The 12,947-nt window shown below is 45.3% G+C and overlaps 1 protein-coding gene across 3 annotated transcripts in view; it reads left to right on the forward strand.

Annotated features, from left to right (window-relative positions):
- The window catches only part of WDR70 (WD repeat domain 70), a 2,341,596-nt gene extending 2,329,913 nt beyond the window's left edge, over window positions 1-11,683 (forward strand). For all 3 annotated transcript variants that reach the window (XM_069627151.1, XM_069627149.1, XM_069627150.1), the window contains exon 17: window positions 11,278-11,683. In XM_069627151.1, coding sequence (XP_069483252.1) covers window positions 11,278-11,365 — 88 coding nt within the window. In that variant the 3' untranslated portion in view covers window positions 11,366-11,683. The remainder of the gene's footprint in view (window positions 1-11,277) is intronic.
- The last annotated feature ends 1,264 nt before the right edge of the window (window positions 11,684-12,947 follow it).

Raw genomic sequence — 12,947 nt, forward strand, 5'->3', positions numbered from 1 at the left:
AGTGCCGCAAAAGCAGGTCAGCCAGGGCGATCAGGGAGAAGATAGGATTATCAGAAAATGGCGGCTCCCTGGTGCTTGTTTTCGCGTGCGTTTAATGGACGAAAACTCGGGTAAGGTCCATAGGAAAGTTTTCTAAAATCGAGCCACTTAGGCTTAAAAAAACATGGCCGACCCGTAGGACAATAAAAATTTTTACTAGACCATGCCTTTAATAGTCCAGAAAAGGCGCGCCTGGAGTGTCTAATGCATGTGTTCGCGTCGCCTCACGATGGTAGGTGGCGCGCTCTCATAGTTCCTTACATTGTGGGCTTTGTTGTCCACAATGCTACTACGAATAGTTTCGTACATATTCAAATGTAGAAGGAAATGATGGAAGACTTATAATATGGAACTAAAATTGAACTAATAAGCTCGAAATGTCTCTAAATTTGGAACAAATCAACACAGAAAATGGGGCTTACTTACCTTGTTAATGAGTTATGGGCTTAATAGTCCAAACAGCCGCGCCTAAAGCGTCTGATACATGTGTTCGTGTCGCCCCACGATGGTGGGTGGCGCGCTCTCATAGTTACTTCTTAGTAGGTGGGCGCAGAATGTGTCCAGTCATCCGAGGTTAGCAGAAATCTATATGTGCTAATGCGAGTCACTGGTTGGAATGTCATCCATACATACCTCGCAGTTTAGGAAGACTTACATATGCAAAGTATTATGGGCAAGATAGTTCTAAACCACAAGAAATTAATTGCTATTTAGTACATTCCATTCTACTGAGATATTTAACCCGTGATGTACTGTATCTAAGGAATAAATCCTGACCATGGATGTGGAGGCGCTATATACGTCAATCCCCCAAATGGCATGTCTGGAGGCTCCAGCAGAAGTATTGGACACACGAAACAGACCCCATAAACCCCCCACAGGATTTATACTAGAATGTTCAAGACTGGCCATGACAGAAAACTTTTTCCTCTTTAAACACCAGATTTATAAACAACAGAAAGGGGTAGGTATGGGGGCCACCTTCGCCCCACACGTAGCGAATCTCTACATGGCGAAATTCGAATCAAGATACATCACCGAAATTCTAAATAACGAGACAAATGGACAGCTTAAGATGTGGCGTTGCTACATCGACGATGTTTTTAACATCTGGCGAGGGGACCATACATCTCTCCTCTCTTTTCATAAATGGCTCAATACCTGTGATCTGAATATCAAATTCACTATTGAGTGGAGTAAAGAACAGGTAAGCTTTTTGGATCTTATGATCAGAAAACAAGGCAACAACTTAGCCACCTCACTTTACAGAAAAGCCACGGATAAGAATACCCTATTACACTATTCAAGCTTCCACCCAGAGAGTCTCAAATTTAATTTACCTTACGGCCAATTCTTGCGGATCCGACGTAACTGTACTGATAAGGAGGACTACAACATACACGCCACACAACTTAAAGAAAGGCTGGACTCCTGGCGGTATCCAAAACGCTTGGTGAAAAACAACATGAAAAGAGCCGCGAACACAAACGGGGAACTTTCTCTACAAGGAAAGGACAAAAAATCGAATGAGAGATTGGTATGTGTTACTACATTCAACCCTATCAGTAATACAATCAGAAAAATAATCAACCAAAACTGGGATTTGGTGAAACACCCTGGTACATTATCACGAAAACCAATGTTTGCATGCAAACGTAACTGTAACCTGCGACAAAAACTGGTTCATACTTATCGTGAGAAACCCTGAGATGCCACCATCATGAACCAATGGGGACTTCCCCCCATCACTGGCCATTATAAATGTGGCAACTGCAGTGTCTGCCCCCTCACTGAGACCAAACACACCTTCCAATATGGGGATAAGACGTGGGTGATGAAAATTCACACCAACTGCTGCACAAAGAATGCAATCTATGTGATATCGTGTCCATGCGACCTACTATATGTAGGGAAAACCGTCAGAGCAGTGAAGGTCCGCATCGGAGAACATCGTTCATGCATCAGAAATCACACACCCGACAAGCCTTTGGTCGATCATTTCAAGAGGCACATTCATAAAGATACAGAAATGAAGTGGTTTGTTTTACAAACTCTGAACTTGAAAACAAGAGGCGGCGGCATGGCAATGGCTCTACACCGTCTCGAACAGAAATGGATTTATTCCTTAGATACAGTACATCACGGGTTAAATATCTCAGTAGAATGGAATGTACTAAATAGCAATTAATTTCTTGTGGTTTAGAACTATCTTGCCCATAATACTTTGCATATGTAAGTCTTCCTCAACTGCGAGGTATGTATGGATGACATTCCGACCAGTGACTCGCATTAGCACATATAGATTTCTGCTAACCTTGGATGACTGGACACATTCTGCACCCACCTACTAAGAAGTAACTATGAGAGCGCGCCACCCACCATCGTGGGGCGACACAAACACATGTATCAGACGCTTTAGGCGTGGCTGTTTGGACTATTAAGCCCATAACCCATTAACAAGGTAAGTAAGCCCCGTTTTCTGTGTTGATTTGTTCCAAATTTAGAGACATTTCGAGCTATCTTATTAGTTCAATTTTAGTTCCATATTATAAGTCTTCCATCATTTCCTTCTACATTTGAATATGTACAAAACTATTCGTAGTAGCATTGTGGACTACAAAGCCCACAATGTAAGGAACTATGAGAGCGCGCCACCTACCATCGTAAGGCGACGCAAACACATGCATTAGACGCTCCAGTCGCGCCTTTTTTGGACTATTAAGCCTATAATTCCCTAATAAAGTAAGCAAGCGCAGTTTCTGTGTTTCGAATTGAGATACATTCGGAGCTAGCTGATTAGTTCATCTGTAGCTCCACATTATAAGCACAAGTAGGTTTCCACCATTTCCCTCTACATTTTAAATTATCTGTAGTAGCACTGTGGACTGCAAAGTCCACAACCCTGAGCGGCTGTCCGTGGATGCTAAAGCGCATGTGCACTGAGCTTCCACTCAACCTTGGCTGACGAAAGGTGCCATAGCAGTCACAGTTTGACTTGCTGCGCAGTATTTATCCACGGCTTAAGCAAGGTAAGGAAACATCCACATCGACAGAAAGTGACTCTGTAGTGCATCATGTTGTCTAAGGCACAATGACCATAGAGCAGAAAATCAACACGCCGTACTGTGTTTGTGTTTATGTAGGCAGCCAAACGGCCCAGTGGAGATTATTTCGGTCCACGGCCATAAACTTCGCTGAACTCCACCACTGGCTTTTCTTTCCAGTGCGAACTACACGGTTGTTACAAGTACGCGTTTTTATTTTAAATGCCAATGTGCTAATGTACCCTATACGGCTTAGTATGGATGGGTTGCTGCACTACCAAGTCACCAGTAGTTAATGCATGTTATACATGCTTTGTTTTCTCCTCTGCAGGCTTTTTCAAATATGCGCCTGCTTGCATGAATTAATTCGCCCTGTTATTAAACTGAGCCACAAGAGACAAATAAGGAAAACAGTTTTCCTCTTCCTTACAAAAGCAGTGAGTACCAACCCGCTATTGTAGAATCACTTTATTGGGTCCCCACTGTTTAGTTAGTCTTCTAAAAAAATACACATGTCCTTTTTCACTATAGGGCATACATCACGTGAAGCGCCACTTCTGGGAGCACTCACGACGGGATCTACTCCACCTTACCAGTTCGCCAGCCCCTGAAAGTTTCAAAGGAGGTGAGCAGGTGTCATACAGTAAATTCAGAAAACTGTATTTGAACACTAAGTAAATTAATTTTTGAGTAAATACAGAGATGACAACGTCATTCATTTTTTCATTTGTAGATCTAAGGCTCTCTTGCCACACACACCCTCCACCTTTGGTGTTTCACCAAGAGGCAACGCAGAATTGGCGATTGCCCTCCTGTCCTGAAGAAGGTTGAATATTAAGTCACGACACGAGGGGACTGCTTCATCCTCGTTAAGAGAACTCAACCGAAACATGTTGACAATGGTTTTCTAAACCCCCTGAATACCAACAGAGGGGCACATTGTGAAATAACTGAGTGCTTAATTCAATAACTATTTGACCTATTACTGTGATCTAAACAGAACAACACTTTTTTCTAATTCTTTGTAAACATGATGACTGTATGAATGAGTTGTGAATGATTGGTTTGTAAAGGGTTATATTGCAGTTGGTTTGTGGAGCTGACTAATGAATATAAACATTGTAAATATACTTTTTATATGACATATGCATTTGTATAATAAACAGAAAGCTATTATGATATGAATAATAGTTATTTGTCATCTCTGGTCTAGTTGGTCCAATCTCTTTATTATATTGTAGAATTGCCTGGAGGGCCATAGACATTAATCAGGCTTCCCTTTCTTACCTCTTTCACATCAAGCCAGACAGCTTCTCTGATCTTGCTTCGAATTCAAGCCTATTCATTGCTGCGACACACCTAGCCTCAAATCCATCTTCCTTCATGGAGACTTGCTTACTAAAATATGTCATCGAATGTCCAGAGCTCTATATACATATATGTTGGTGGCACCGCCTGCAGTCTATATACTATGATAGACAGCCTTATGAATACTAAGTCTACTTGTATTACAGTGTCTGTACAGTTATTGAACGGCTTGCATGTTCTTCAGTCTTCACACTCTTGCAGTCTTTGTTCCGCACATAAAAATCTTCTCAATTCTTTACTTCGCCATCAGATTCTACATCACCTATGCATTCTCTTTTCTTTTTATCCTTTTCAGTGCATCAGTCTCATTCTTCATCACCAGCTTCTTCTTTTCTCATCTTCACACTTCTTCAGGCACTTTTCTCAGGAGATCATCAGCCTTTCAAGGATTCTTCACATAGGGCTTTCTTAGTGGATACCTCATCTCAAAGACTCATCACAGTATAAGTATCATTACTGGCGCTGCACATGTCGCAATTTCCGGTTTCCAACATATAGGCAGAATAGGGGCGGGACTTTCTGTAGAGGCATTCGCCTACTCCTCTACAAGGCTTTGAATGGAGTGGTGGCATTGCTCAGGTCGGAGGGCCACCACGTATTTCCACACCTCGACGACTGGCTAGTCTTAGCGGAATCCCTGTGGGAGGTTCTGAATATGGCCTCCAGACTCCTGGATACCCTATACGAACTGGGATTCTCGATCAACCGCAAAATGTCGCAGCTCCAGCCTACCCAGACCTTGGTCTTCCTGGGTCTGTTATGGGATACTAGAGAGCAAAGAATTTTCCCCACCACAGAATAGGTGGCAGCCATCAAGACGGCTACTGGTCACCGTCACCGATAACTGACCTGGTGGTACCAACGTCAAATAGGGAATTATGGCGGCATGCCTGCTAGCGGCTCCGCATACCAGATGACGGGTTCCTAAGTGACATTGGTCTCCATTCCAGCGGAACTCCAACAGAATTTGGTGTGATTGAGGCGGGGAAACAATCTTATGGTGGGCAGACTGTTTAGGCACCCCTGCCTACTTGTACTATGACAACACACTCCTCCCTGGATGGGAGGAGAGCCATGCTGGGCAACCACAGTGTACATGGCACATTGCCAAGGGAGGAACAGAAGAGTCCCATCAACTTCCTCGAACTGAAGGCCATTCAATTGGCTCTCGGGGCCTTCTTACCAGTAATTAAGGGCAAAGTAGTCTCTGTTCAGAGAGACAGCTCCACTTGCATGCTCTACATCAACAAAAAGGGGGCACCAGATCACCTCCCTTGTGCAGGCTCACAACCGATAAATGGGAATGGGCCATAGCCCACAACATATGGCTTTCAGCGATAAACCTTCTCTGGAGAATCCAACCTGGAGGCAGACAGACTCTTCAGATTGGGAGTCGACAACTATGAGTGGCAGCTGAACGAACAAGACCTTTTCGCACGGAGCAGAACCGGCATAGTCATCAGTACGCTTCATGGCTGGGCCTGGGCTCGCGGTCGCTAGGTAACGCCTTACACATCCAATGGAATGAGATGTGGGCCTACGCATTTCCACCAACCCCACTAATCAACAGGGTTGTCTGCAAGATCAGAGAGGCTTCATGCCTCAGTCTAATCCTGATGGCTCCACAGTGGCCAGCTAGTCTGTGTTTTCAGACCGCATACTGCTCTCAGTCCAGGGTCTGTTGACTCTCCCAGTGCAAGGAACGATGCTCCTCTCCCAGCAAGGGGAGGGAGGCAGTAGTTCACGACTTCCCAGAGAAGTTAGCCCTAGCAGCCTGGTTCCTGAGCACTTAACACTGCAGCACATTCATCTATCACAGGACAACCTGAAGATAATTCAGAAGGCAAGGAGCGACTCCACCCGGAACCATATAAGAGCAAATGGACCAGATTTTTCTTCTGGGCCAAGGAAAAGGGCAAAGACCTGTCAATGTGCACACTGGATCAGGTACTATCGTACTCAGCACATTTGGCAGGGTCTGGGGTTCAGGTAGATGTATGCCTTTCCTACCTAGCCCCAAAAGGTGCATACAGGACTTCAGACAAGAAATCATCCTCCACCTCCAACCCCGTGGTAAAGTGGTAAATGTTGGGGCTGACAAGGCTGTACCCCCCTATCAAATGTCCACATAGTATGGGACCTCAACGTAGTGCAAGCTCCTTGGCGCATAAACCATTCGAGCACATGGCATCCGTGGACATAAAATTGGTCACAATCAAGACAGCTCTACTGGTGGGCCTCACTTTGGCACGAAGGGTAAGCGGAGTTCAGGCCCTTGTGACTTTGGAACCCTATACCATGTTCCATCGAGACAAGGTAGTGCTCTGCACCCACCCTGCATTTCTTCCAAAAGTGGTGTCTTCATTTCATCTCAATGAGGAGATAGTACTACCAACATTCTTCCCTATCCCAAATGACGAGGCAGAAAGGGTGTTGCACTGTCTAGACGTCGGGAGGGCCCTGAAGTTCTACCTAGGCAGGACTAAAGGCTTCCGCAAATCAGATGCGTTATTCATCACCTTCAGTCTATGCTGTGTGTCAAGCATCAAAGGCCTCTATAGCCAGGTTGATGGGTGCAGCCATTCAGGAGGCGTACACCTTTCCACAGAAGGAAATTCCAGAAAATCTTGACGCTCCTGCAGTTAGGGCCAAAGCAACAGCAGTCACCTTCCAGAGGCATGTGCCATGGCAAACAATCAGCAGAGCAGCTACCTGGATTACCCCCTCAGCAGTCTGCAAGCACTATTGTCTAGATGGCAGTGCAAGATCAGACATGGTCTTCGGCAGGTGCCTGGTCTCTTAAGATCTAAAACATCTCACGTCCCTGTGGATTCAATTATTGGTAATAGCCCATGCAGTATGGAGGAAAGGGGACGAGACGTAGAAGTAAATATAAATTACTCACTGTAGTGACTAACATACTCCTAGTCCATAGTCCCCTTTCCTCCATATGTCCCACCATCCTCCCCCATTAAAAAGGTACGTATTTAAGCAGTCGAATCTAGCTGATGAGTCAAAGGGGACTGAGGAGTGGTGCCGTAGGGTGGGGTCAAAGGAGAGCATGCGACCAGGGCCACGCCCCCACACACAAATAAATTTAAAGAAAGTGGGATCTAGTGGGCAAGAGGGGCAAGGTATATGCTGAAAAGCTACGGTGAGAGGATAGAGCCCAGAGGGATGCTGCAAGTCGAGCGTGAGGTAGAGGGGAGAAAGAAGCCCAGTAGAACTAGAGAGGGCCGATTTTAGAGGAAAAAGGTCAACCAATATAGTGCCCGGTCCGTGATGCCCAGGGTATCACAGAGCTGATTTATGAGGATGGAATGATTGACCATGTCAAAGGCAGAGGACAGATCGAGGAGAATAAGGGCTAAAGGAGTGTAGGAGTCGAGGTTTGAGAGCAGGTCATCACGGGTGTTCAGGAGAGCAGTTTTCATGCCTCTGGCTTCTCTGAAGCCAAACTGGTGAGTGTGGAGGCAGTCAACAGATTTAGTGTGATGGATTAGTTGGGAGATGACCAACTTCTCCAGGAGTTTTCCCAAGAAGGGTGTTAGTGGATATAGGGCGGTTGTTAGCCAGGCAGGAAGGGTCCACAGATTAGTTTTATAGGAGGGGGTGCACAAGGTACTGCTTGAGGGATGAAGGGAAGGAGTCAATGGTAAGAGAGTGGTTACAGAACGCAGCCAGGGAGGGAGCGAGAGATGCAATGTCCTTGATAGTTCTAGAGGAGCAGTGAAGCACCTGTTTAGAGGAGACTTTCATAGAGCAGACTGTCTTCTGGACCTCATCTAGTGCTATGGGTGAGAAGGAGGCGAGTAGGGGGCAAAGGTGAGGCATACATGCATTTAAGTGGGTGGGGGAGGGGCATAGAGGAGAGAGCGGACAGGATGTCCTGAGTTTTGGTTGTAAAATGGGTGGCCACTGCCGTGCAGAGGACAAAGTCTTCAAGGAGGTGACAGATGTCAGAGGAGTGTTTGACAGCAGAGCTAGAATTGAGGGTAGCTAGGTGAAGATGATTGCCACCTTTTAAAGGTCTTCCAAGGCGGGGTACAGAGGCGAGGTGCACCTGTCAGTGGGGGCAAAGAGGCCAGAGGGGTGGCAGCCGCAGGAATGGCAGGAGAAGGTAGGAAGTTAATGAGAGACGGAAGACGCCTGTCAAGTAGGAGGAGGTTGGGCTGAGAGCCCTGGGCCATGATATTGCCATTCTGGTAGAGATTAATGATGCACCGAGAAGATGAGAAGTGTGCAAAGAGAACTTCCCACCTGGTTCCACCATTAATGGGCCAGGACGGAAACTGGGAGAGACCATATGGGAAGTCCATAGGTCAGGAGACGGGACAGTAAATAGTATGTCAGTAATAGTGTGCATGGAGGAAGCATTGACATATGTGTCAGCAATGGACAATCCTGGATTGCAGAGCAGGAGTGCTTTCGTAAATGTTTTCCTTCCAGGCTTCGAGAGAGGTGTAGGGAAGGTGATAGAGTATCAATTAGAGTATATAGGAGAGCTAGAGCGCACCTTAGTTGTGGGCGGTTGGGGTGGCAGATGAAGGGACTGTTCAAGGAACCTAGCAGCAAGACAGGTGAAGAAGAGTCACAAGAAGGAGTCACTACTGCTCTGGCAAACAGTCCAGGGTAAAGAAGCATAGATGTTTTGTAATGTAATGTAAAGGAAAGGAATGGACTGGGCTCAAATCGCTAATGGGTAGCATAGAGCATTAGTTCCATTGCTAATTGTTGGGAGACTCTTTGACATAGTTACTACTTTGAACATTATTGAAACAGATGGGTTTTATTTCACACTTCGACCCAAAATATCTTACCCATCACATTGCGGCTTGCACGCTTTATCGCAACTAACCACAAGAAGCTTGGGGGACGTTTAAGGAACCTGTAGGGCTCTGCCTCTACTAATCTCGAAAGAAGAAATTAGAACCTATAGGTAACCCATAGAATGACTGTAGTGAATTTTTAGCCATAGGCCTCAAAATATTGAAGAGATGCAGACTGCAGCACGAAGTACAGAGACAGTGTTCGCAGCCAAGGACAAGGGCGGCTGGAAAACTCCTGATTCCCGGGGCGGCGAGCCACCTGCGACATACAGAATAAAATCCTCAATAATTACAGACAGACTCAGTTTTGTGGTCCTCGCACATGTGACCCAGCTGAGCGATGGCTATTTTATCAAGGTGAGAAGAGGAGCAGTTTCCAGTGAAGCAGACGAGATTGATACATGAGTTGTCCACCGAAAATTGCAACCTGCAGGCACGCTTTCAGGCTAGGTGGTCAAATCAGTGGCAACAATGGGGACACAGTCTTTCCCATTACCATGAAAAGGTACACCGAGCGCTTTGAACAGAACAGGGTCCCAGGCCTGGGGGGACCCACTCCAGCCAATCCAGATGCTCAGATCATGTGGTGGCGTACAATGTTGCATGGGCCAATGGTCATCGTGCGACCCTGCAACAAAGTAATAGATAGTTTTTTGGGGAAGTCTCAGGTGAAGCCAAAAATTAACATAGGATATTTCTATAGGTATTGGCACCCAAGCCGTCCAATGGGATGTCCCTTAGGTTTTTGTGGATGGTTTGGTGTTTATAACATCACCAAGGAATACAACCGGGTGACACAGGCTTAGACGCTGACATTGCTGGAGATTTTGTTTTTTCCTGTATGATCCCTGTCTTTTGGAGAATAAAGCCGGTTTATTTGCCCCATGGCTGAGTTCTCAGTTATCATCGGGTTGTGGGGGGGGGGGGATTTGAATGGGCCCCAGATACTCTGCTAACTTGTGTTATTGTTAATGCGGACACCAGCCCCACAGCCCCCCTGTGCTCTGGTATATTACAATATGTATCCTGCCTTTATACTATGACCGGTGTACCTTGTTCATGGCGGCTATTGATGGAAAGTGTCCCGTACCCATGCTAGAGCTCCAGTACTTGGACTTCTAGTGTTGCCCTTGAAATGCTACTTTATATCATTGTTATTATAGCAAGAATGAAGAGGGTAATGGGACTGAAAGGGAGTACCCATGCTTTTTTTAATTGCAGCATATCAAGCTGTGGATGTTGATCGTGATGAGGGGGGCTTGACCAGGTATTCTGATTCCTTAATTCCTTTGTTTCAGTGGAGGGGGCCCCAAGATGTCTGTGCCCCGCACACCGAAAGTGCTTATGGTGGCTCTGGATGCTAGCCCATTTAACTTGACTCTTGGCAGAAGTTTTTTGGACTCATACGCTCCGCTATTTTTGTCCCATGATTTGTATTTTGTAATGCATTCCTTTTTTTGCATCAAACAATTTGAGTCCTTTTAATTTCTTGTTCATGGTGTAACATGATTGATTATGATGCGTCTTGTCGCAGCAACGTCTTTGAGGCTTCTCCGCCTCAATCTTTTTGCATTAGTCTAGTTCGCCCCATTGTGTCAGTTGGGTTGGTCCAGTTCTTGTCATATAATCATTAAAGAGATTTTTGAGTATATTCTTGCTCTGTATGTTCAGGCTGTGCCTCCTCCACGCTTGGATCTCCACAGGAGTTTAACACAAACACAGCAGACCACAAAGGGACCATCTGTATCCCAGTAGTGCTGACAGCTCCTAGAAACTAGTCTGTCTTTTCCCCCTCCATGCGCAGTATTACATATGTACAGTAGTTATAAGTAGGGTAGGGCGTGCTGAAGAATTATGTTGTTAATGAGTGGGCAGGATACAATATTTTAGGATAAGACTATATGTTGTGCAGGGACCTCGTCTTTTGCAAATATCCCATTTTTGGCTTGTGCTGACATTAGTTCTAATGTATCCTTTCCTCTTTCTTTTTTTGATAGGACACAGCCCAACACCGTCTTTGCTGAGGTGGAGTCGGACGAAGATGAGCCACACGATGAACCTGAATGGAAAAAGCGTAAAATTTAAAATAAGGGCTAGTGACCCAGTGGAGACATGGAGGTTTTTAACTTTTAAAATCGAGATACAACATTGTCTTTTTAATACAGATTTTTGTCAAGATTATTATAAGGCACTATGCTCTGTTCAGTGGTCTTCTGCTGTACATACAAATCGGTCGGCGCCCGGAAAAAAATTATGGATGATGCATAGACCAATGCTTTAGTGTTCCTCCAGAGAAAATGTTAGCTGAACCTGATGTCTGTTTATCTGCAATTCATAATAAAGCCTTTATTTCTCCTTAATTTGGTTTGACTGTCAAAATAAAACATTTTACCTTTTCAAAAATATTGCACTGGAAGATTTCTTTTCTAAGTGTCGTGCATCCATGTTTCTGTTTGTGGTCGATTAACGCACCTTTGCACTCACAAGGGTTACCTCTGTTTTACTGGTTGAATACAATGGGTATGACTTTGGCAGTGTGGCCAAAACCGGTGTTAATGCAGTGTTAACGTGGTTAGCACTGCATTACTACACCGCCGAACTATGGGTTTGAAGTTAAGGTGGAGGAAAAACCTCCAGCAGAATGCCGGAGTAATACCTCTGCCTTAATGCCCAAAAAAGGCCAAACTGGCAGACTTGCCGCCAGCAGGGATTCTGCCGAAATCCCGACGAAGTCCGATGGACTCCAATATATGGGGACTAACACTGCCTACCACCCCTTGTAATCCAGTAGTAATTCTGCCGGACCAAGTGGTGGTAATAGTAAATCCGTTGGCTGGTATTTCGGCACATTTACTGCCAAAATACCACCAAACCTGTAATGAAACCCAATGTTTTGTGCCCAGCATCCTGGGACAAATGGGACCTTGGCACCAGGGGAAGTGGCACCTTCCGGTCGGGAGCATAGGCTGATAAAGGCCTATATTAGTCTGCGTTCTTGTCCTCCATCTTGGTGCCACTACCCTGAACTTCCATTTTTGTCGCTGTCAGTTCAGCCCTGCTCCCCTCCACTCTGCCCAAACTCTCTCCACTTTTCACACTCCCTCTGGCCCCTCTATAGTTTCATATCCCACCCGCTCACATGCCCGCTTTCTTCTGTGTTCTGATCCACTGTCGCAATGTGGCTATGCCCCGCAACGGTAGAAATAGTAAAAGAACAACCTTCTTTTTCCTATTCCTCCCTTCAGCCATTCATTTTCTTTTGTGGTTTTTAGTTTAGTTGGTTCCATGCTTCCAGTGCACGTTTGAGAACATCACAAGCCTATCAAGCATCCACTTGCTGACTCATTTGAGTACTTCCCTGGGTATACTACAAACTGCCCACATCTATTTACACACGTTCACAGGTGCATTAAGCGTTTGAAATGTTTCCATCAGTGATATGTTTCATCATCCAAAAGCGACTCTACAGGCGTGTATACTACCACAAACTCCATCCGTACCCCTCATTTTATTTCTTAACTACACAAATCTTTCACGTGAACTTAAACATTCTCCTCTTTACTGTTTCTTCTTCGTTGCTGCCCTTTGCTATTCTCTTGTGAAACACTTGTGTATAGGCGTGTTATAAATGCCATATCATATCTTGCAGATCATTGTCTGGGTAACC

This window comes from Ambystoma mexicanum, chromosome 6p (assembly GCF_040938575.1).
Source record: "Ambystoma mexicanum isolate Mex_15411 chromosome 6p, UKY_AmexF1_1, whole genome shotgun sequence".
Lineage (NCBI taxonomy): Eukaryota > Metazoa > Chordata > Amphibia > Caudata > Ambystomatidae > Ambystoma > Ambystoma mexicanum.